General features: G+C 48.0%; 8 protein-coding genes and 1 non-coding gene across 10 annotated transcripts; 5 read left to right on the plus strand and 4 right to left on the minus strand.

The window, feature by feature from the left end:
* Positions 1-1,706: 1,706 nt before the first annotated feature.
* Positions 1,707-2,580, minus strand: E1B28_002266 (uncharacterized protein; the record flags this gene model as incomplete). Its single annotated transcript, XM_043159174.1, has 3 exons — positions 1,707-2,049; positions 2,102-2,202; positions 2,254-2,580. 3 exons carry the CDS (start codon positions 2,578-2,580, stop codon positions 1,707-1,709), a joined length of 771 nt encoding a protein of 256 aa, XP_043002773.1.
* A 2,113-nt stretch (positions 2,581-4,693) lies between these two features.
* E1B28_002267 (uncharacterized protein) lies at positions 4,694-5,497 on the plus strand (the record flags this gene model as incomplete). Its single annotated transcript, XM_043159175.1, has 3 exons — positions 4,694-4,993; positions 5,055-5,171; positions 5,219-5,497. 3 exons carry the CDS (start codon positions 4,694-4,696, stop codon positions 5,495-5,497), a joined length of 696 nt encoding a protein of 231 aa, XP_043002774.1.
* Positions 5,498-6,491: 994 nt separating this feature from the next.
* On the plus strand, positions 6,492-7,181 carry E1B28_002268 (uncharacterized protein; the record flags this gene model as incomplete). Its single annotated transcript, XM_043159176.1, has 4 exons — positions 6,492-6,550; positions 6,611-6,859; positions 6,926-7,013; positions 7,065-7,181. 4 exons carry the CDS (start codon positions 6,492-6,494, stop codon positions 7,179-7,181), a joined length of 513 nt encoding a protein of 170 aa, XP_043002775.1.
* A 2,798-nt stretch (positions 7,182-9,979) lies between these two features.
* On the plus strand, positions 9,980-13,201 carry E1B28_002269 (uncharacterized protein; the record flags this gene model as incomplete). The annotated part of the gene is made up of 9 exons (XM_043159177.1): positions 9,980-10,611; positions 10,660-10,726; positions 10,780-11,071; positions 11,122-11,192; positions 11,236-11,443; positions 11,559-11,834; positions 11,890-12,158; positions 12,214-12,383; positions 12,808-13,201. The coding sequence occupies 9 exons, from the start codon at positions 9,980-9,982 to the stop codon at positions 13,199-13,201; spliced, it is 2,379 nt and encodes a 792-aa protein (XP_043002776.1).
* A 351-nt stretch (positions 13,202-13,552) lies between these two features.
* Positions 13,553-14,428, plus strand: E1B28_002270 (uncharacterized protein). The gene is made up of 3 exons (XM_043159178.1): positions 13,553-13,865; positions 13,936-14,002; positions 14,072-14,428. The coding sequence occupies exons 1-3, from the start codon at positions 13,582-13,584 to the stop codon at positions 14,249-14,251; spliced, it is 531 nt and encodes a 176-aa protein (XP_043002777.1). The 5' UTR covers positions 13,553-13,581; the 3' UTR covers positions 14,252-14,428.
* Positions 14,429-14,699: 271 nt separating this feature from the next.
* E1B28_002271 (uncharacterized protein) lies at positions 14,700-16,554 on the minus strand. The gene is made up of 3 exons (XM_043159179.1): positions 16,111-16,554; positions 14,926-16,026; positions 14,700-14,874 (listed from the first exon to the last, which is right to left on the minus strand). Exons 1-3 carry the CDS (start codon positions 16,464-16,466, stop codon positions 14,838-14,840), a joined length of 1,494 nt encoding a protein of 497 aa, XP_043002778.1. The 5' UTR covers positions 16,467-16,554; the 3' UTR covers positions 14,700-14,837.
* A 767-nt stretch (positions 16,555-17,321) lies between these two features.
* Positions 17,322-17,426, plus strand: E1B28_002272. The gene has a single exon. It is a non-coding gene; the product is annotated as a tRNA-Arg (tRNA).
* Positions 17,427-17,547: 121 nt separating this feature from the next.
* Positions 17,548-19,534, minus strand: E1B28_002273 (uncharacterized protein). Of its 2 annotated transcripts, XM_043159180.1 has the most exons (8): positions 19,360-19,534; positions 19,256-19,270; positions 18,817-19,186; positions 18,755-18,766; positions 18,600-18,690; positions 18,486-18,547; positions 17,841-18,434; positions 17,548-17,788 (listed from the first exon to the last, which is right to left on the minus strand). In XM_043159180.1, exons 3-8 carry the CDS (start codon positions 18,925-18,927, stop codon positions 17,645-17,647), a joined length of 1,014 nt encoding a protein of 337 aa, XP_043002779.1. In that variant the 5' UTR covers positions 18,928-19,186; positions 19,256-19,270; positions 19,360-19,534; the 3' UTR covers positions 17,548-17,644. The 2 variants fall into 2 exon arrangements, with proteins under 2 accessions (XP_043002779.1, XP_043002780.1); XM_043159181.1 differs by lacking the exons at positions 18,755-18,766; positions 19,256-19,270; positions 19,360-19,534 and having other exon boundaries at positions 18,600-18,748; positions 18,817-19,189.
* Positions 19,535-20,520: 986 nt separating this feature from the next.
* Positions 20,521-22,426, minus strand: E1B28_002274 (uncharacterized protein; the record flags this gene model as incomplete). Its single annotated transcript, XM_043159182.1, has 5 exons — positions 20,521-20,977; positions 21,039-21,195; positions 21,252-22,068; positions 22,126-22,288; positions 22,353-22,426. 5 exons carry the CDS (start codon positions 22,424-22,426, stop codon positions 20,521-20,523), a joined length of 1,668 nt encoding a protein of 555 aa, XP_043002781.1.
* Between the last annotated feature and the right edge of the window lie 679 nt (positions 22,427-23,105).

Raw genomic sequence — 23,105 nt, forward strand, 5'->3', positions numbered from 1 at the left:
TATAGCGAAATGGATTATATGAGTATCGGGATCAAGTGACAGTTGAGCTGTTGCGTCTGAGACACGAGAGTCAAGACTGTGTATTAGATGATATAAACTATGTAACATACCTGAGACACGAGAGTCAAGACTAAAGACGTGTTGACTCTCGTGTCCGGTAATATAGTATGCTATTTACATAATAGGTGTTAATGTCCGTTCGTCTACTCCAACATGAGCACCGTCACAGACACCCGCGTTCACAAGAGGGCTAGTACATTGAGATACTAGCCAACGAAGTAGCTAGGCCTGTGATGAGCCAGACGTGAAGTCATGGACTGAAAAGTACGAACAGCATGTAGCTAATTCACTGCAAGAAACCGTACACCGAAGTCGAGCGTGTGATATACTAGGGAGTAGAAGCGTCGGGATATGAGACTTTGCAATCAAGCCCGAAAGATATAAAAACTCACAGTTGATGGTACAAAGATCAAACAAAACCAGACCGGTGTTCCGAGGGTGAGGTATTGAAACCTGTTGCGTCGCGAGAGGTCCTGGGCGCAGTTTGGCGTTCAACCAAAGCCACCAGATTTAATTGGCAGGTTGGAGTGTTCAGGGTTAAGGGAACAGTCCTTGAGCACTTGAAAGAGCACCTGAGGCGTTTGAAGGCAAGAAAAGAGACCGGTGTCCTGCGAGAGAAGTGTCCGAAGAAGTGTCCGAAGAAGCGTCCGAAGAAGGGGGGTGGTGAAAAGGGTACAGGCCAACGACGTAGCTAAGCCTGTTGAGAGGGTATACTTGAAGTAATGCCCTCATGAACGAACGGCATGCAGCCAGTTCGTTGGAGTACCGCAGCCTGATGCCAGTGGATCCCAATTGTTGCGACCGACTACAGGGAAGAACGATCAATCATGTGAATTGAGAGAAATAAAAAAACTCACAGTTGAAAGTCAATAACTTGAAAAGTATTCCAGTCAATGGCCTGCGTCCTGATATTATTATTATTAGATGTGAAGGGAGAGAAGGGAAGTCCGAAGATTAGCCAAATGACGCGTGGGAACTAGGCTGAAGAACTGACACTCGCCAAAAGTCCCACGCTTTCGATTTCACCGCTTTCTTCCTCAGCTTCCAACTCTCAACTTTTCGCGCATACCATAACTAGGCTGGCTACGAGCCGCCTATCCTGGACTAGCTGCGTGCTGTCCGAGGTGTAAATATTGGATATAACTACGAGTTTATCCCATCAGTCTCCCCTTCCTTCGTTATATCCAATCCGCCCATTCCGCTATCCTTCCTCAAATCGTCGTTCGGAACTCGTTTAACCATTCAATATCAATCAATTTTTGATCGATTTCCTCAAGTAAGTCACTTCAGTTGCCCTTAATAGCGATCTAATACTCAGTTGTCTAGTTTTTATTCTCCCAAGAGGAGGGAGGCTAGGCTGGCTGCAAGCCGCTTAGTATGGACTAGCCGCATACTGTCCAACCTGAAGGACGTGGATATGACTACAAGTATGCCACCACTTCCTTCTTTACATCTACTTTACACCCAAGCAGTCCTTCCCCCCTATCTTCCTATTTTTCTCGTCGTGGCTTACTCGTGTGCGGATCCGTGTAAAACGACTTGGTATTCCATCTTCTACCGTTTTTAACTCTCTGTTCACTCAACCTTTCCATATAGTTCACTTCGTTTGTATTCGGAGGAGTCAATCAAATACTTGAAGTAACGTATTACAGGAGCGAAGCGTCGTAGTCCCTGATCTTTTGCAATGCCCTACGACGAAAGTACAGCGTCCTCTTGAACTTGAGGAAATCTAATTTCCACAGTATTTCCGTCTTTCCAACCCAGATCAGATCATAATAAGTCTCTGGTCCTCTCAGAACCGGCAACTCCTTCCCCAGCAAGTCAGCGACCGCTCCCAGCGACCGAGAAACCCATGGGCCAAACAATATTTTTGACTGACACTTCTTGTCGGGGCATACGAGGGGCTCGGACGCGTAGTCTGGTGCCCGTATCTTTGAGTGTTTGTAGTTGTTGAGACATTTGGCACAGAAAACATGACCGCAGTCCAACCTGATATGACATGAGCGTCGTTGCAAGGGAGAATTGGCGGAGGATCACTCACGCATACGGGTCTCGAAAGACCTTTTCACACAGGCCGCAACGCAGTATCCCCACCTGTTCTTGCAAGAATTCGGTGATTTCGTCCAACTTGATCTTTTGGCGCTTGAAAGGACACATTAGCCGGCACCGGCTTGCTTTCGAACCCATCCCTACCTCTAATTCATTCATAATGGGAATGAATTCAGCCCGCTGAAGAGGGAGATCGAGCTGTTCATCCTTCTCCTCTTTCACTTTCTTTACTTCCTCCATACCGGGAGTGGCATCAGCGCGCTGAAGAGGGAGATCAAGTTGTTCCTCCTTCCCCTCTTTCACTTTCTTCACTTCCTCCCTCTTCACAGACGCGCAAGGACGTTGCTTCTGGCGGGGTGGAGTCTCTGGTGGAGTGGCAAGTTGTATATTTGAAGAGCGGTTATAGGGATGAGATGTGTTTCTCGCATGGCGGATGTACGTCGTTGGTTTTTCGAGAGTTTTGTCAGCCATTGGTAGAATCAAGGGATTGGTGGTGGTTATGAAAGAGGACGAGTGCCGATGCGAGCGTTCCTGCCCTTTATACGATGGAACCCACGCACAAAGAGAATCGGTCTTTTCCGAAAAGCCGTGCATGAGGCATCTGATCGGCAACACGTGATATCAGGACAAAGGTTTCTAGCGGCTGGGTGAGCTAACCTACCTGACTTTACTCGAGTCATGATCGGGTTTGGCTGGCAGTGGTGGAAGTCAGATTCTGGGATTCGACCAGCCGGGAACCGATCGACTTTGTCTCCGAATAATTCGACGCCGGATTCAACGATTCAGTTCGCTGTTCATGAAGAAAAGGTCTCACCACATTTCCAAGTACCGTCGACGGATCATTTTAATTATGCGAACATGGACTTTTCAACTCGTGTTCAACGGGAGAAGGTTGCGGAGAAGTGGGAAGATGGGCTACTATCAGTCTGAACTTGTGATACGCACTCGATATTTACATTTGTGTCACCGCTTAGTTCTGACCATCGCAGTTTTTAGTATCGGAACTCAGTATGACAGACTTGGCGTGAGCATACTCCATTCTTGACCCGCAATTTGTACCCAAGAAGCTACGAAAGTCGATATATCTCTCCAATGTTGAAAGTACGACATTCTAAATTTCTGCCATACACATTATGATGATTGGACATCAGTTTGGCGAATACGTGAGTGTTTTGCACACGTTTCTCCTTATTGCTCATCTCTTAAGACTCCGTGACTCGCAGGATTAAAGACGTTACCTACTTTACCCCCTTGTTTGCCAAAGAGGGCGAGCTTCTGATGGATTTCGACGACATCATCTCAGCAGAACTGTGAGCTTGCTGCAGCTCTTCTAGTATGCCGATTGAAAATTGATGTTTGGTTAATTTTCTCAAGGACGGTGTTTTCAACGGTAGGTCGCCAGTTTCATTCCTACCTGACAAATCCATTCATTTTTATTGCACGACACATATAGTGGTCTTGACTGCTACGTTCTATGCCCCACGGCATCTTTCCAGACTCCCAAAACTTCAGACTTGCTATTGCCGCTCTCGAACCTCTCCCCAAATACGTCGAACTATTTCACAACCGATAACGATCTGGGCAGAACTACCCAAGTTAAAATCCCTGATGCAATAATGGAAGTGTACGCGGAGATTTTCTATTCGGGAAATTCGGCTGAGGAGTTTTGATATACCGGTGCGTAAGCTTTCAATTCTACACTTTTCAGAGGCTCACACCATAAATTCGTTCAATAGACACTCCAGATAAATTTCTTAGCGCTTTTCCAGAATTTACGGGTCTCATTGAGAAAGGCTCGTTTCGAGAAGTTCAGCTCCTCGTCTGCGGTATCTGCACGGGTGGTATCACTCCGACAAACTGGCGCCCATTAACCGCCTATGGGACGTGTGATGCTCCTACGTATTGGATCGATATCACCCCTTTCCTAGGTTCTTCTCACTCAAGATACAGCTCACAACATAGCGCTGAAAGTAGCCGGACAAGGGCGGAACCCTATGATCAACTCCGATTGGTTCATCTCGGGAACTCTGCACGTTCGTACTGGGCGAATCACGTCGTATAATGCTCCGGATGCTGAGGTGACCGCTACCGGTGGATCTTCAGACGGGAATGTTACGGTTTGGACGACGATTACTGCTCGTAGGAATTTGAAGATTGAAACTGAGCTGAAACGGACGAAGTCGACGTGACTAGTCGTTGAACTATATCAACGAAGCACGATATGCTGATGAGGGGTGGCTACAGTGGGTAAACCAGACGACCGGGTCGGTAACTTCCACTCAGGGAAGCCGAAAAGCCTTGGGTGATGCGTACACGTATCCGGTGCAAGTTGCTTCGAACTACTCGTTATTTACTCAGCAATTTGGTGGGTGTCTTGGATCATTCGTAAGTCAGTTTTTTCTGACACCATGTTTCCTCCCGTTAGGTGGCTACGGATCCGAAATCCACCAATCTCATATGCGATGATATATCATATTAGGATAGATACCATTCGACTAGCGAACTTCGAGTTCTTCAGTGGGGTCTTCAAGGATTTTACGGTTAGCATAGCGAAGACTTTTGCACCACCACCATCCGAAACGACATGACCCCAACTGCAAAGGGGAAGAACAATAACGAAACGGTCCCTCCAGGTTCCTCGACTGCAACTATCGCCACCACGATATATGCTTCCTTGCCCTCGCCGACTTTGGATAGCATTGCTATTACGCGAACAATGCCTTCTGCTACCGGAGGTGAATCGATATATCGGACTATCATGAACAGGTTGTCTGCGATCGAAGCGAATCAAACGTTGTATGCACAGTACTATGAAGAGCAGACCTGTGGGGTTAGGGAGATACTCCGAAGGCTTGGCGAGGATGTTGGGAGGATGGAGGGGATTGTGGGTGTTTTCTGTTCCCTTCTCTGCGACGAATGCTTACGATTACCCTTTCGACCTTTAGGAGAAAGCCCAAGCAAAGATGTTTCAGCGAGATGCGAAGGAATGGGAGCAGCGAAGGAGGAGAATGGAGAGGCAGTACAGTGAAGTGGTGTCGAAGGTTGATTATCTCTTGGATGAGGTTTGTACTTTTCCCCTCTCCTCTCTCGTTATTGACTGCTACCGCAGATTGTTCTGGGAAAACGACTTGGCATCGCTCAATTGTGCCTATCACTCACTGTTCTCATCTTTATGGCGCTTACCCGTGGATCGCGAGGGGAGATTATGCCAGCCCTCAAGTATCGGCCTAGGAGCTTCAGTAGATCTGTGAGAGAGTGGAGTAGGAGACATCTGAGTTTGAGCGTTAGTGGTGATTGGGTGTCGAGGTTGACGTCGAGTAGGAGTAGAAGTCCGGGAAGGATCGCGATGAACCCACCCATGTTGTCACCGGACGATCAGTTCCCATAGCTTTCTTGAAGAACGTCGGAGACTGGTACTCCACACAGCCGGATCAACAAAACCACCTAGAACCGGTTCCTCGGGGGGTGAGCCCTCTCATATTGAATTCCCCTCTCTCGTAGACGAACAGCCACAGCCACAGCCACTCCCGAAAACTGTACCACCAACTTTCCTCAATATGCCTACCAAATCCCTATACTCTGACATCATTATTACCCAAGGACGGCGATCATACACGCCGTCCGAGCTCCCGAACACCTTCTCTACGCAGGTCGCCCCAGTCTGTGATCTCCTAGCAATCTTCATTTAGATGCACTGTACTATATTACAAGGGTGCTTATTCCGCCCCTTGAGCGAATCAATCTAGTTGGTGCCGGTGTTCGCCAGTAGTTCAATGACATGCCTAGACCGAAAGGCCTCGAGGTCGTTTCACCAAGCAAGAAAGATTCAACGGGCATAATCATATACGAAAGATCAAACATTCACGAGCATTTTGACAACGCGCACTACCTAACATGTGGCGACTTCACTTTGCAAGGTTTGCTTTCTGTATTGGCATGCAACAATGTGGACTCAGATGTATTACACAGCTCTGTTATCTATACCGCGACAGCGCTGCGTTATCACAAACCAGTCTGGCAGAGGGAGAGCGACGGCTCTTGCATTCGCACAGTGTATGAAGACATTGACATGGAGGTAGACTGTCCCATTACGAGCGCATCAAATATTGAGGTGGACTATCGAAATTGCCAAGTCGGGTGTCATCACGAGCGCCCATTTTATCTCTCAGCATCCACATCTATTCTTGTGATGTCTCTCCTCCTCCTCACGGTGAATCAATGAATATCGTAGTTTCCTGTCATCCGACGTGGATTTATTCACAGGCTCAAGGACATCCATTGCGTAGATCGTCTGGTGGACTGGCGCTGGAATTCTCGGTTGAAGCAGTATGAAGTAAAGTCGGATTTGAGCGTTGAAAGGAGGGTGTCTACTGCCGAAATCCATGATGACGGTGGTTCAAGAGTTGCGGTGGGGTCTTATAAAGGGCAAGATGTGGCGAAGGTGGGTTGGAATCACCTTCCGGCTTGGTGCACAAAGATCGCAACTAATAACAGTTTTCAGGCGTGGGGAAAAGACTTTCGGCGGTTCTGCGAAGCATATCCCGAACCGAATCAATCTCCCGCCCATTAGTTCGGCGTGGGGCATCGTAGCCACTTTCGTACCCATGTCTACGGAGATCATAGCAATCCAAGGCAAACCATCTGAGGTGGCTACAGCTAATCCGAGTGAAAGCGAGGATTGGTCGGATATTGGATGTGGGAGGAAAGAGAGGGCCTCGATGTTTGCGCCGTTCCTTTTGAAAGATACCGGGTGAGTCGGAAGCTCTTCATCGATGAGGTAGATGCTGACCATCCCGTTCACCGTTCCTGTAGCTAGAAGTCTAGGCGTCGAATCGGATTTGGAAGAAACCGCGATAGAAGTTAAAGCTCCTCCAATAGACCGACGGGATTTGAAGAGAGGCTACGTATGTTGTTCTTCAAGTGTGAATTATGGATCCTGTCTGAGGGAATTCCAGGGATGCAACGAAGATGCAGCTGTTTGGTATCAACCAGTCGCGTGTTCCGTTATTGATACCCATGGAGGTGAGAGGGCTACTACCGTGGTGTGTATTGTGTCCTGGCTAATGGGGTGACTCGGAGCTTGTACCTCTCGCCCATTCTTGGGATAGACTCGGATGGTTGGGGCGGGGTTATGCCTTTACATTGTTGGTAAGTATTACCTTGCTTGCATGGTCTCTGCACCCTCATAATTATATAATACGTGCTCCTGCGAAATTGTTTCCTTATTTAGGTGATTCCCTGCTACTTTTTTGTCGCCGTGCTCATTGCTCATGGTCAACCGAAGAACCCTCTCAGCCAGTCTCATCTTCAGAAAATACAGGCAAGGTGCAAAGTCCGAAAAAGATGCCCTGTATGTCACCAACGTCTTCATCCCATGTCTACGCTAACGTTCTCTCACATCTATTTACGCCAGTTCTGGCTCACTGATAATTACGATAACACCCTCCAATTCCGGATCTCAGTCGAACACTGTCGAGCATAGCAATGGTGCGTGGATGTTTGCATGTAGGGGGTGGGGATCGTCAACGGGCACGTGGTGAGTCAACAACATGGTTGCAAGCAAGGTCAAGTCCGGCGTTAGCCTGGCGATTTCAAGTCGAGTATAGTTTTGGGGTATCCGATCTATATCAAGGGGCGTAGTTCAATATGGATTGTGGCCCATCCTAACTACGGATGGATCCCAAACAAGGAACTCTGATACGTGGACTTGAGGGATCCCAACGCGATATTCGTCATCTCAACTTCTTGAACTCCAAGACTATGCGACGATTCCTCGTATCACCGAGCGCAAGTCAGTCCGAAACTGGTACCAACGAAAACTATTCCCACCCATAGGTCGGAGCTCGAGTTGTGTATGATATTTAGACGAAGCCGTTGATTGAAATGGACGATTTCCAGCTTCCGGGCTTCCAGCTTTAGTGACATTTACAGATGATGTCAGACTTCATGGAAATTGGATGAGCAGAGCCGTGTAGCTTGTATCAGAGACCACAACTAGAAATACGCTGAAGAGAAATAGAAAGAGGGGTGGTCAAAAAAGTAAACATGAAACAACGGGTAGACTCACAGGCAAGTTATACACCATATTCTTCCTTTGAACTCCGTGTACATCAGCTGAACCAAAAGAGGTCATACATGTTCGGGTGGGTAATAAGAAAGAGGGGACCTATCGGTTTCGGATAGTTCCTTTCACACCTCGACACCTCCTTTATACTGAACATACTGACCACGAGCCTGCTAAACAATGCGAACTACGTAGGTGTCAGGTCAAACGTTGGCAGAAGATGAAGGGGGAATTGAGACTGGGGAGTGCAGTGTTTGACCACATTTGTGCCATGCACTCATCGTTTGTCTTCATCGTCCGCATCGACAGCTCATGTCTGTTTTCTCTAAACCGTCCCTCTACAAGTACGAGATCAAGTACAAAGCTAGACGAAGAAAGCGGGTTTCGAGGGCTGAGGCTGCTGGGGAGTTATACCTGTTGACAGGAAGGCTCAGGAGGGGGGGACAACTGTTTTTCAAGGTTGGAAGGTCCAACGACGCGAGCAAAAGGTTTCTTCAACACAAGAAGAAGTGTCGCATCGCGTGATGGAATTTTTTAGGGCGTTGGCGAGTGAATAAAAGCCACAAAGCTGGTATGTTATTTTTACTATGTATTTACTTTTGGTGGACGTATCCTTCAGAGACCCTCACGCACCTGAAGATGCTCGCGCAAGATTTTAAAAAGCTGGAAGATATATGCACCTGTACAACTAATCGTGGCTCTCTATTCACAATGCACTTACACCCAGTTCCAGGCGGCATTTTGCACTCGGAACGTTTTGTACACCAGGACGTAAACAACGCTGCGAAGACTATCGAAAAGATCATCTGCGAACACAGAAGGCTTTGACACCGCTTCGGCGGTCTTTCTCGATTTGAATATCAGACCCATTCTCCCGTCGCTTGTTTCTGTCAAACCTTTCTCTTGTGGCTCATGCTCGCATAGTTCTGGCTCTATACCCCGTACTTAGATGCTGATATTCGTTGTACCAACTTTCGCCTGCCGAGCGTATAATCGCCTGATGTACGCTCGATGTATTGCAATTATTTTTACCTCAAGGCGATCTGTCCATCCAAAGCTTGCCTCGACATACATAATTCGCTTGTACGCTCCCTGGTTCCCACCGTTGTTGCTCGATATACGCTTTCCCGCCGACAGCGGATGATGATCGGACGACCAATACCCGAAGTTCGCACGCAAAACGGACGATTATCGGGTATTGGAAATGGACTGCCAGAAAGGTAAAATATCCTGTAAAATAAATCGGTCATTTTCTATCAAAGAAATTTTCCATTTCTGGGGCATGAATGCCAGCATTTCCGTTTCAGGTTTGAATGAATATCTACCATCATTGATTTCCTCTTTTTGGTACCGTAAATTGCCTTAATCTGGTACAACAAAGAAGGCCTAGATTGTGCCATAAACAAAGGAGTTTTTGAGTCGGATATAAACCATATTTGGCCTCATAATGTCAACATTTTTGCTATTATTTCCTACAGTATTTCCTCGTTAATTGTTTTGGCCAGAAAGTAGGCTCTGCCAGCAGTGAATTGCTTTAGTGTCGTTTGTATCACAATGACTATGGAGATCAAGGCAATCACGTGTCGAATTTCAATCTGTCACTGTCAGTCACACACCCGACCTTGTATATAACAAAGCTAAACTGTCTTACCGGTATTCTTTTTCTTTCTTTTCTTCATCTTTCTTCGTTTGCGTTTTACAAAGAGCTATCGAGGTGTTTACTTCTATGTACATACCTGAGTTGGTGACGTAGATAGCCAATCACCTATCACTTTTCACTTTTCCTCACCAATCTCAGTCTTCACCATGTTGCACAGCTTCGTGGCAGCAAGATTACTGCCACGGCCACCAGCTTGGGCAACGTATGCCCAACGTGTCGCACCATCGCTAGCCACGACACCATTCTTAGCCCTCCATATACAGGCTAACGGAGCTGAAACCCAATTCACTATCGGGCAAGGCCGTCCCAATCTTTTTGTCATCTCGCATGAAAAGCCGGATAATGAATATCTCATACTCAATCATCCTTCACAAACGAACACAGATCCTGCGAGGACATTGACTGTCGTACCCCCTCTCCCATTTCAGCATCCTCTATACCTCTCCATTATGCCACGCATAAACGCAGGGTTCCTGAGTTCGCAAACATATAAACGACTCGTCAAAGTTGAACAATACCAATTGGATCAACCAAGTATTGAACGCCTTCTCAACGCGTTAAAGGAAGCAGGACATTCAATTCCGGGTGTTCGAAAAACAGGGAACGGGGGGGAAGCACCGCCAGGATGGGATTCATGGAGCGGGGACTCTCCCAGGGAACAGCCACGAATATTTGTTCTGCCTCGCTATGTTCCACTCTCCTTCGACCTGGTTCCCTTCAAAGCACTTCCTGCCCCTCTGGACACGAGTGTGTTTATGCAAATAGCATTATTTCGCCAGTAGGTCATCCACTATCATGTTGACATCCACTCATACGTTTTACATAGATTCTACTTGGATTACACATGGGAAGGGTGTAGACTTGTTATACAGTACATCGAATCCATGCGAAAGGTTGGTGAATTATCAGGTCATGTATAAGGACACGGCACTGACGCTCGGGTGAGGCCCTACCTCGCTTATCATCGTCGGGTAAAATATTTCGAGCACCTGCGCTAACGACAGGTCGAGACCCTGACCCACCGATCAATACGGTCAGACCTTCGCTCGCGCATTTAGCATCTTTGCCTATACCCCACGACGGAGACCCTCAAGTATGCGAAGAGGACGAGCTAGCAGATGATTGGAAAGATGAGGAAGACCTACCCGTTCTTGAGATGGAAATGGCTCCCGTGGTCTCGTGTGTTGAAGCGGGGAAGATAAAGGTCATCGCGCTAGACTGCGATGCTATACTTGTAAGTTAGGAAGACTTGCTCAAAAGCCGTCTCTCACATACCTTTGAAATACAGATGGTCCTTTGCAAGAGGCACTGATCACTATATTCCCATCTGCTGTGTACCAGGAAGGAGCTAATGGACTTGTACGTTGAATATGCAGCGCTACAACGTGCAAACGGTCTCCAGGATTCTCCCCGTGCGATCGTCCAGAAGATCGCCCGTTATCTTGGCGCGACAGAACCTCAGTCAGTCTCCCAGGATGTGCTCGCTCACCTATCAAAGCCGAGCCTTCACGTTGATGCTCTCACTTCCATCTCGACTTTAGTCCAAAATGGATATAGCGTCTTGGCCTTACCAGGTGCTAAGAACCGTGACATTGTCTCTCAAGTCCCCGGTATTTTTTTTCACGTTTTGTGATGTACCTCGAGATCGCGAATCTGTCACATGGGAGAGTCTCCTCGGGTTCTGCCAAATTTCAAACCCTGATATCTCGATGAACGAGATTTTAGTAGTGACACCCAACTTACACGGCGTTGCAGAACCAGCAGCTCTAGCAGGTTTTCCTACTACTTTCATCAAACGTCACGGGAGTCGGAGCGCTAAGCTCACCATACCGACCGTTGTGCCGACCTACACAGTGGCCGGTATGGAGCACATCTTACCGTTATTGCTGGAGCCTACCTACACTCCGCCTGCACAGAAGCCCGAAGTTCTGCAAAACTTCCTCCCTTTGAGGATACGAGGCTGCTACCAGGTCACGTTCACGCTCGGCACCGGTTCCTATGGTATATTTCCTCATTTTCATTAGCGTAATACACTCCTCCATATTTTTTCTTGTAGGATGTGTATGGAATGCAATCCAACTCAGTACCGGAGCGGGGGTTGCTATCAAGGTGGAGGTCAATAAATCCTCAACATTATCGTACGAGGCAGCGATCTATGCACAACTAGAGGGCGTGAAAGGCATCCCGGTGGTCCACTGGGCAGGTTTAGAAAATACTGCGCAAGTGCTAGTCATGGATAAACTCGGACCAACTCTCGAAAAATTTCGTCGTGTTTGTCGAGGAGCAATGTCATTGAAGACGGTTCTCATGCTTGGAGAACAAATGGTGTGTCTCACTTGAATCTTGGTTCTAGTGTTCTTTAAGCTTACCCATGGTTCAGCTCACAACCATTGAAGAGGTTCACTCTCGTGGAGTTATCGTACGCGATATCAATCCAGATAATTTTGCGATGGGTTTGCTTGAGGATTATAAGCGCCTTTATCTATTTGATATGGGACTGTGCAAGCTATTCTTGGACCCAACGACAGGCAAACAGGGAAGGACGAGGAGGTATTGGCACGCCGCGTTATGCAAGTCACAATGTCCACTTTGGCCTTGGTAGGTCCTGCATCTTCCAGTTGAGAGGAACTCTGTGATGCGCAGTGTTGAATAGAGTGTAAGAACGGAGAAACGTCGGAGTCCGTCGGAGCTCCGGAGTGCGAGAGAGTGGCTAAAGAGAGTATAACCTCAGTGACAGTTAGACACTTGTATTAAGATATAGTACCTAAAGAGAGTATACTATAGAGGATAAGATGAGTACTTCTGAATATGGGAAAAGAAGAGAAGACGACTTACACCTCAGTGACGGTTAGACACTGAGGTGTGGTTGTACGTATTCAGTAACTATATAGACTAACGGAGATTAATACCACGTGTTTATTTTGATATACAACAAACTCTACTGACATTTCCACTTTGTGATTACAGAACCAAGCCGACGCGATGACATCGAAGCGATCGGCAATCTGCTTCTCTATCTCCTCCATGGCCAACTCCCCTGGCAAGGCATATACGCACCTGACATACCTTCCAAACTCAGACATATTGGGGAAATGAAACGTGGCAGGCCTTTCACAGACCTACTCTCTAACTCCCCACCCGTTTTCACGCCATTCTTTGAGCACTGCAGATCTCTTGCATTCGAGGACAAACCAGACTATGCGTATTTGAGGTGCGTTCTCCGACAGACCATGGAAGAAAAAGGATGGGAGTATGACTGGGAATATGATTGGTGGTCTCCTGGAGAGCGGGGTACACTCCTCCCAGAAGAGTACAAGTTTGAGGAGCGCTTCTTAGAACCTGTGCGTCGCTATCAAAATGTATTGTGAAGGAGAGGTATGCATAATGTTTGATGCAACAAACTTCTGCCTCCAGCACCGCTCCTCGACCTCTGCTCTCATTTTTGTGGACATCATCCTCTCGTTTACGGAGCAATGCTACTATGCCCCCCGGCACATGGTATCACCTATATGTAAGTACTACGAAATACAAGAAGGATGTCTATGTAGAATCCTGTGATGGGAATTTCAGAAGTCGAAGTAACGACTTTTGATGAAACCATCCTCGAGCTCGACGGACAAGTTCCGAATTCAATGGTTTCGGGGCTTGCTGCGCACGCCGATGGCTGTTACTGTATACTTATAGCTTGAGAACAAATTTTGGAAAATGCCGCCCGCGACCAGGTTTCAGTTCTAGCGTCATCAATTCCATGAAGCTTACACTCTCGGGAGATCATCTCAATTCGACGTACGCGGATGAAAGTGGGCGAGTCCTCTATAAAGTTCATACTACCAGCACATTACCAGGAGGATCAACGACCGTAACCAAGCTTCTTCCGGATGACATTCCGCGAAGGGAGGATGAAAGCGGGAGCGGATGCAGGGGAGATAGGTTCGCACATTTTGCTCGTGTTGATTGGAAAAGCTATCATATCTTCGCTCATGGGGAGGAGATAGCGACGAAGAAACTGTTCAGAAGGGAAGGGTGGAAGAGGTTAGTCGTCTCCTTTTCCTGAAGCTTTGTTTCGTGACCACTGACAACAAACTTCATTTTGTGTGGCCAGACATCGTGTCTTTGTTGGAGAGGATGGAAAGGAGTACAAGTGGGTTTTAGGGCCTCGGCACTCAGAGGTTTGCTGCTGCATGCTTAACATCCGAGTACTGAACGTTGAACAACCGATCTTTTCCCTCAAATATCAGTTACAACTGAATGACGGATCTAGGACACAAGTTGCCAAGTTCCATCAAAGAAACATCTTGGGTATCTTTGGCGAGAAGAAATCGGCAGTCCTGGAAATCTTTCCTGCAGGAGAAACCATGATAGACGCTATCATGCTGACTTTCGTTTACGTTGAAACGGCTCGAAGGCGTGAAAAATAACAAATTCAACACCCTTTCCTCTCCCATTCCTGGAGCACAGCCGTCGTTAACCCAACTATCACTCTCTTGGTGAAAGTAGTACTCCGACAAATTCCGAATGCGGGTTGAACGTTGAACTTTCCCTACTGGATGACTTTCCGTCGCCAAAAAATCCTAGATTCAAAATTTCCAGGTCTCCCCTGGCAATGGTGGCGGGACTTGGGCTTGGCTTTGGTTTGTATTCCCGCCGACCATTTGTTATCAGAAAAACCTAGAATCTACTTAATTATTATTTTTTTTGATATGAGGATAACGACGACGGCTCCACTGTAACTCTCTTGTATCTTTACACTTGTTGAGACGTTGATTCCTCATCGAGACCCGATTCGGAGGGATGTCGACAATGCCCCAAGCTGTCTCAATTCGCTGTACTAGTAGATGATGCTGCTGAGGATGCCATGCGATGGTTCTCGAATCGATGCATGTGGCTGTAACCACAGTAAATTGTGCTGAATATGCTCTCTACTAGTCAAGATAACAAAAAACATTGCAGAAGAGAAGTGCAGCATTCCGTGTGAATATGTGTATGTAGAGGAATGCCTTCTTTCTAACTGAAGAAGGTAACTAACGCACTGATATCGTCCCTAAATGTTTTATGAGGAAAACTTCATTGAAATGAAAAATTGAAGGCTTACCGGTATCGTCGAGAACGAGGAGCGGTCAAGCTCAAAAGCGCGTCCGTAAGATCCCCATCTGCTCCCCCAAAGGCGTTTCTGACCAAGTGCGCCGCAACATTACGATCACGATTCACGAAACGCTTCTCCGTTCGCCACCATTTGTAGAACACGGTGTCGTCCTTTTGCAACGTGACTGGTAACTGGTTGGGGCGATATGTCTGTAAATCTTCACCCCTCTCCTTTTCGAAGTCTTTCCGTGGAGACGTGGTTTTGACAGCGTCACCGTTCTTCCTTAACCAGACGCCCACTAGGCCGACCACTTCCTCGTTCGTCAAGCAGTCCCATAAACCGTCTGACCCCATGACAAGAAAATCTCCAGGCTCGACAACAAAGTTGGTAATCACAGGCTCCGCAGTGAGATAAGGAGGTGTCTTCTTCTGATCCATAGGGCGGTCTCCCAGATATCGCTCGTTTAGCTTCTTCTGAGTCTCCAATGGCCACTTGTACGCTGCATTCCCAAATGATCGCGACGGACCCCAACCCATGACTCTTCCATTCTCAACAACCTTTTCCCCAGGATGCTCAGCGTTCAGACGTGCTACTTCAGCGGGATTGTGAGCATTCTGATCGACCGAAAGAACGTGTACTGCGTACGTGTCCCTCCCACCATCTTTAGCTTTGATCTTCCGCCCTAAAACTGCCCTCGAGTCTCCTGTGAGGGCAACGCGAAGCAAATGAGTGTCTGGGTCGTAAACTGAGACCAATGCACAGGATCCAGAATAAGCGTGTCGTAAAGTGCGGACAGCGTTCGCCTTAGAGGTCGAAGCAAAGACTTCGGTTGGGTCTATTATTGCCTCGTCTATTTCTCGGAAGACATACTTGATAGTGTCGTGAACGATGTCATCTTCAAAGGAGGAGTGTCCCTGGACTTCGAGTGAATAGTCGAATTGTTGGGGAAGCTTAACCAGGGATCGTTGGAGGAAAGAGATCAAGTGCTCCGACAAGAATTCACTTGTTGCCGTTCCGTTGTGGCCGTCAAAAAGACCGATGTACGTTTTGTGATCTTCTTCTTCGCTTGAGCCAAAGAAAACGGCAATGTAGTCCTCGGAATCGTGGTTTCTGAGACAGCACGAAATGCAAACAAAGTATTTGATCTCTCAGCCCTTGTAATTCTTGGATTAGACAGAACGAAGAAAGACGCACGAGGGAACCGTTAGAGCATCACAACGATCGATCCCGGAACCACCAGGCCACCAAGAAGGACCTCCAGCTAAGATTTCATCTGCTGAAAGATATTGTGAGGCAGTCCATTTGGGCTTGTGGAAACGAGATGGAAAGGCAGCGGCGCCTTCAGCGTCTTCGTCTACTTCATGATCACATTGTATCTTCTTCCCGCTAGCCAATGCTATCGTTGATCCAGCGACGACGAAAGTGAACGTGGACGAAATAGCGAGAATAGTGCCACGGTAACGGCGTCGCAGCAAAGAGGTAGTCAAAGTGGGATGCCTCCAGCTAGAATGCCGTCTAAGGGGAAGTGTAAGAAATTTGAGGAGACTCATACTGGTCTACCACGCGTAGACGCGCTCGTCACTGTCGTCGTCGTCTGCCAAAGTCGTCGGGGAAGGTGGTGATGATAAAACAGGCAAGTTTAGCGTGTGAACCGTTTACAGCGCCTGGCTCACCAGTGCTTGAAAACTGAACGTTTCGCCATTACATGCACAGCATCCTTCCTCATCCGCTTTCCTCTCTCTCATTAGTTAGAACTAGACATCAACGGTACATTTTATCCAACGTTCAATGTACTTTCGGTGACGACGCAAGCGGGCATGCGATACGATTTACAACTACCTACTCGGTCGGAGGCACGATACGCGTCACCGGGAACTTCTTCATTTACCTCGTTGTGTGGGTGATAACGCCAAGTCTTGAACGCGTCGTCCGGCGCGATGCGTACTTTCAGTGTAGTGAGTCGTCGACTAATCGCATTCACATCAAGCTTGTACCTCAGGATGCTTCCACCAAGCGCTTTCGCTCAGGGATGTTACCATAACCTCGAATCCGTTCTTATGGTCTGCAATTGCAATTAGCTACAACATAGACGGTGACCGCCAATATTAGTGTCAACAAGGACAGTGAAGTGCAAGGTGCGGCCTTCAGGCTCCGGGGAATGGCCTCAAGTTCAGGAAGAGAGCGTGGTCCGAATTGCTTCAAAGCTCCAAACCATCGATGAACCAAACTGTCTTATCCATGCACATAGTCGAGAATACCGCTCTAGCGTAGCCACATCCCTCCCTATCCTTTTTTCTCGCTCGTCTTCTTTAGTAGGATTGTACCCTGAATAATAGTCTTTGATCGTGTCTGCAAGCGCGCGGCAAATCTTAATGAGATGCTCACGTTGGCGAGTGGGGGTAGAAGCCACTGTGGCGCAATGGTTAGCGCGTCGCTTTCCTATCCGAGTTGTAACTTAGGACGTTGCAGAATTGAGGCGAAGGTTGCGAGTTCGAATCTCGTCTGTGGTTAACTTTTTCTGTATCAGAAGAATCAGTCGTGCAGCTCGCGTCGCGACGTTGAATCACAGGTTGTGCCAACCCTAGGGGAACTCACAACCGAGAACAAGCTAACAATTTGACTGAGATTCTGGGTCACTTTAGCAAGTCCAGATTCGTGTTACCCCGACTTTACTGGTACCTCTCTATGCTTAATAGTGAATTAATTTGAGCTATAAACGCAGACGACATTAAATGCTACGTTTCAGAAGATAATCATAGTCTTCCATCGCCTTGTCGACCCAAAATTTCATGTCCTGCGCCGTCTTCTCGTCCCACTCCTCCGTCCATTTCTTCACCTCCTCTTCCAATACTGGAATTTTATGGCTCCCGTCCTACGACTCCTATGAGTTTTCCCCTGGCTGGTCAATAAACTGGATTACTTACTTTCCCTTTGATGACCCCAGTCGACCTACCGAGTGTCCCAACAAATACAGCCTGCGCCGCTTCAGGTTCCCGAGCTTCCCATGTATACTGAACCCCGGACGGGTCAAGATTCAAGATCCGAAAGAGAGTCTCCATTTGTCCTTCGGCGTTATTGACAAGTTTATCACCATCGACGACGATGGGGAGATGTTCTGCAATCGAGGCACCTCCTACTGCTTCGATACCTTCTGGGGTGGAGAGCCAGGCCTTGTAGCAATCGTACACCATTCGTTGCCATTTGAACTGGGTGTCGATGGGTGTGTCCTCATCAGGGAAAACCGCTTCCATAGCTTGTACAGCTCGTCTGAGAGAGGGAACCATGCGACATGGGTGGCGGATATTCAAAACGGGCGTGAATGTGGCAAATAGGCGGTCTGGAAGGAAGGTAGGGTTTGGAATAGGGAAACTAGGTGTTGCAGTGGCCACGTCCTCCTTCTCTGCCTCGGGGAGATCCAGAAATTTGTCTACAATCGGTTTGATCGATCTGTCTTCGTTCCGAAGTATGTCTGAATACATCATGCAGTACGAGTGTTCTTTGATGACGGGGATTTTCCCCTGCACAGTGGGACATTGAGAACTCTAATACTCACGATTTTGATGACTTACCTGAGCTTCTGTCTCTCCAATCGCACGTTCCATAGCTTCAAACTGGGATTGAAATGTGAAGTCTGGATGGAGGAAAATGTGAGATTCTAAGAACTTCGGAGGTAGTGAGCTTACTCGAATGCTTCTCCTTCAGTTTTTCCATGAATGGAGCTTTAATGCTTGCTGCTCTCTTACTCGGAGTTTCGGGGCCAAAGAGAAAAGCATACTGCAACGTCGTATTGCGAGAGTAAGAGGGTATAAAACAGTCGATTCCGAATGCCAAGCTTTACCAGGAAAGGGTACTGCAATAGTTCTCAACGGCACTTCTTGAATGCAATCAGGGGAACCTTACCGGTTGGATTCCAAAGGCAGGATGGCTTTCCAGCAAACGAATAAATAGGTTGGAGGACGTTCGAGCATGAGAAAACACAAAAATTCGACGCTGTCGAGCGGTTACTGTCATGGCGTCGAAGTCGAGGTAAAGGCGGGATTCCCTTATATACGCCTCGAAGAGTTCTCAGGAATACGTGCTTGCCGAAAGTACCTCTGTAGGTCAAGTTTGTCATCGAGTTTGATCATCCACATGCTGTACGACCACAAGGACCGAGCGCCCCAGTACCCGGACTGTTAATTCAATACCGCAAATGTCGTGGGTCGGTAGAATGCACGTCGTCACCCGAGTGTTATGAGTTTGTAATTTGTCAAGTAGTACTAGTATGGTTCTGCTGGATCGAAGGAGTTTAGTAAGTGTCACATTCAGAACCGGTGTTTCTTCAGTCAAATACACTTACCTCTGAGGGTGAAAGCTGCCCAATGTTGCAATTGCAAGGAACAATAACATTCTTTGAGAACACAGTCATGGCAAATTACTAGATGCGGCTCAAGAGTTTCCCACCTCGAACTCGTCCTCTCCCGTGTACACTTTTATGCGCGCCGAGAGAGATTCCACGATTTCCACGATTAAAATGGCCCAACCAACATCACGAGTCCCAATCTATTGAAGTTGTGCAAGAAGTTCCTAGTAACCTTTCGATGAGCGGATGATCGCAAAATGACGAGGCAACACCTGGCCTTAGATGCTACGTTCTAGATTGAGCCTTCCATCGCCTTCTTGGCCCCAAATTTCATGACTTCTCTTGCCTCACTATACCGGCCATTTCTTCACCTCTTCCAACCAAAATCCTTTTGCTCCCGTCCCTGTCAACTCCTCACTGAGGATGCTAGCGAATACTTTCGAGCTTCCCATGTCCGGACGGATCGAGGTTTAGGTTTAGAATCCGACATAGTAGCGTTCCAGTGGGGAAGGGAAGGGAAGTGCTTCGAGTATGGTTGAGGTCCCAGCGAGGGCCATTCAAATCGAGGGGAAACATACTGTCTCGTGGTCGACGATCCCTGGGTCTGGGCTGTCAACTAACGCGACTTGTTTCACAGAGCATTCAGCAAATGAAGGACAGCGCCAAACTAAAGTTATCTCATGCCTCATGCGCTCTATATAGCGAAGAATCTTCCAAAGGGGTGAACTATGAGAGAAGATGACAGCCGCAACTGCGAAGTTATAAGGAACGCACTTGCCTTGACATAAAATGTCTAAAATCAAGCGTGTAAGGTTTGGAATGGGCTGGGATCCACTCGTCGGTCGTTCTGCACGGAGTTTCGAGCTGCGGTCTGCCTATCCTGCGGCCGTGAGATGGAAGTTAGGTGAGAGTCACGCCAACGATCGCAGCTCTACATAATATCTGTGTATCTCGCAAAAACGATGCGTCGGACTTGATATGTAGTACGTGGGGGTCGTTCGCGTCGTCAAAGTGGGCATGAATAATGGGGAGAAAAGTAGGCGACAACCGGAACGAGCGCGTAAAGTGGTGAGGGTATGCAAGCGTGAACCAGGGAAATAGGTATAAACGTAGTAAACGCATAATGATATGTAGATGCATGAATATCGGTAGAAGTAGAATACAGGGAAGGAAGATGGAACGAAGGGGAAAGAGGTGGAAGTGCGTAGCCTAAAGGTATCCCCACAGCTCAGATGCGGTAAAAACAAGAAAACATAGTTCCATCATAGCGCTATGCTATGCCTTCTCTCGTCCATCGAGTGCACAGCGCCACCACCCGTGACTCTCCTGTTTCCTCCTCTTCTACGTTCACCCACGTTGACCCAAGACACTCTCCCAAGTGAAGGAACGAATTCTTCGTCTGCATCTGCACCACCGTCATCGGCATCTTCGTCCTCAATCAGGATGGGGCGGGATTTATTTCGTCTTAACGTAGATGAAAAAGAAGGCGGTAGTTCAAGCAAATCTGTGGTCCCAACATGACCAGAACGCGTCGGCTCATCCCTTTCCAAGGAGGACCGAGGGTCAGTCTCCGCCCCCTTTTCTTCTGGGTTGTCGATGTCCACTGCGCGAGCTCTTGAGGAAGATGACGATGATGGCATCGAAGACCGGACTCCAGTAGAGCGTTTCCTATTGCTTGAGGCTGTGGGGCCTTCAGGTGGGTCTGGCTTCCGCATTTTCCTGTTAAATCGGGTTATCAATAAACTGGGTGATGTCCAAGATGGAGAGAACGTCGACACACGTATTGAGTTTGGGTTCCGCATAGTTTACACTTTTTCTTGTACGACGTTCTCTGCCACCGGTGACTTCATCGCCTTCTGACTCACCGGGAGGCGGTGATGGCGTTGGGAGATGTGATGTACAAGAGGAAGGGGCTCCCACTTCGAGCTCTGAAATGGCTGAGGATGTTGAACGTCAGCACATTGATTGTGCGAGTGACATAAAAAGTACACACCTGCGGCGTCCACTGGAGTAGCCACTGGCCGACTATTAGGAGAGTTCGTTACGTCCTTCAGTTTCGGCTTCTTCCCTGCACCTTCACTCATGAGGATATCGCTTTGTTCCCGAAGCGTGCCCTTCCTTTTTTCGACAGGTTCCGCAACCGCAAGTCCCTTCTCCTTCTTCAAAAACGACTTGGGCTTCTTCATTATCGCTTCCTCAAACTCTCCCTCAATGCCATCGACGTAAAGATCTTTGGTAACAGCGTTTTCATCACGTTCCTCTGCCAATCCGGCAGCTCTTCGAATTGGAGAGCCAAAGGCTGGACTCGACGGTCTCGATATGGAGAGTGAGCTTGCGCCAGGTGCGCTGTCATATCCAGACATTCGGGTATCAATCAGCAGACCACTCTGCCGACGAGACACTTTCCGTTTGCTTGTTGTCTGCGGCAGCGATTCGAAATCTATCTGAAGTGGGACGGATGAGGTCGAAGCTTCCGGGGGAGGTGGTGACGCTATTCTGGAAGGTAGCGGAAGCCTGGATGCTGAGAGCCGAGATTTGGTTTTAGCTCCCCGCCGTGAGCTGAATTTTACATTATTTGGCTCTCCGGGCTCCTCTTCGGATGACAAGGCGAGCTCATCATCCTCCTGTATTTTTGAAACCGTGGGGACACGGGAGAGCTTGTTGGCAACCGGCGAGGTGGGACTAGAGCCGCTCTGGGATACAGGACGGCGAGTGGCTTTGGGAGGAGTGGGGGACGGTGATTGAGGTGCTTGCTCTGCTATATGGAACGCTTGACGCAGAAAACTGAGGCGTTTCGTCAATCCGAGGGCCTGCACGATACCGTTCATCTTTATCAGTGTTGGATGTGATAACCTAGTGTCACTCACCGCGACCTCCGTCTCCGCGATAATTTGTCTAGACTTTTCACGCTCACGCTTGAGTTGCGCGGCTAGGGCGATCTCCGATGCGCGAAGTCGGAGATTTTCGGTATAGAGTGTAGATATCTGAGCATTAAGTTCCTCGATCCGCACGCTCAGCGTAGAATTGAGCCTTAAGATTGGAGTCAGAATCTCATCCAGAACATTATGGTCATTTGCTAAAACTCGCTACTCACTTTGTGATATGTTTATTTGCTAGCAAGAATTTCTTCTTGACTGTAAATGCCACCGGGTCAGACATCGAAGACATGAAGTTGCAATTATTTACAGTTTTCAAACTCGAACAAGGCGTCATTCTGCCTTGCGTCGAGAGATGCGCGAGGTTCCCTCCTACTCATCCGTTGTCGATGACAAGGAAGGCCTTGAGAGTGCTGAGGTCAAGAGTCAAACCAGTTCTGAAGGCGCTGCAATCGTCTCACAACAACGTGATCACGTGTATCAGTAACCAAACTTCGGCCCGGGTCCGGAAGAATGGACTTTGATTCCAATCCAATCGCTGCAGCCCAATGACGGCAAGCACGTCTGCAACGTGCGCCATCGTGTCAGACAGGTCAAGCTACAGGCGACAATGTTAACTTTTTTTGTATAGATCCAAAATTGTGCCAGACTCGGAGATGTACAGAATATCGGTGCGTTTGTCGACGTTATTTCGGTCACTTGCTCATATTTTCATCTCTACCAGGCCTCTTCGCTCGTGGTTGCTTGTTAGTGTCAAACACTTTTTGGTTTTGCTATAGTCTCCACGATCTGGCTAAATTCAATCTCTCATCTACAACTTGTTGAAGGAGGCGAAAGAGTTGCACGAGGGCACGTCTCTGGTCGTCCTGTCTTCAGGATGCCCATGGCTGTTCCTTTCCGAAGAGGACCCCGGATATCTTGGATGATGTTTTTTCGGTCCTCCAATGCCATGCGACTCGGACGGGTGGAAG

This window comes from Marasmius oreades, chromosome 10 (genome assembly GCF_018924745.1).
Source record: "Marasmius oreades isolate 03SP1 chromosome 10, whole genome shotgun sequence".
In the NCBI taxonomy this organism is placed as follows: Eukaryota; Fungi; Basidiomycota; class Agaricomycetes; order Agaricales; family Marasmiaceae; genus Marasmius; species Marasmius oreades.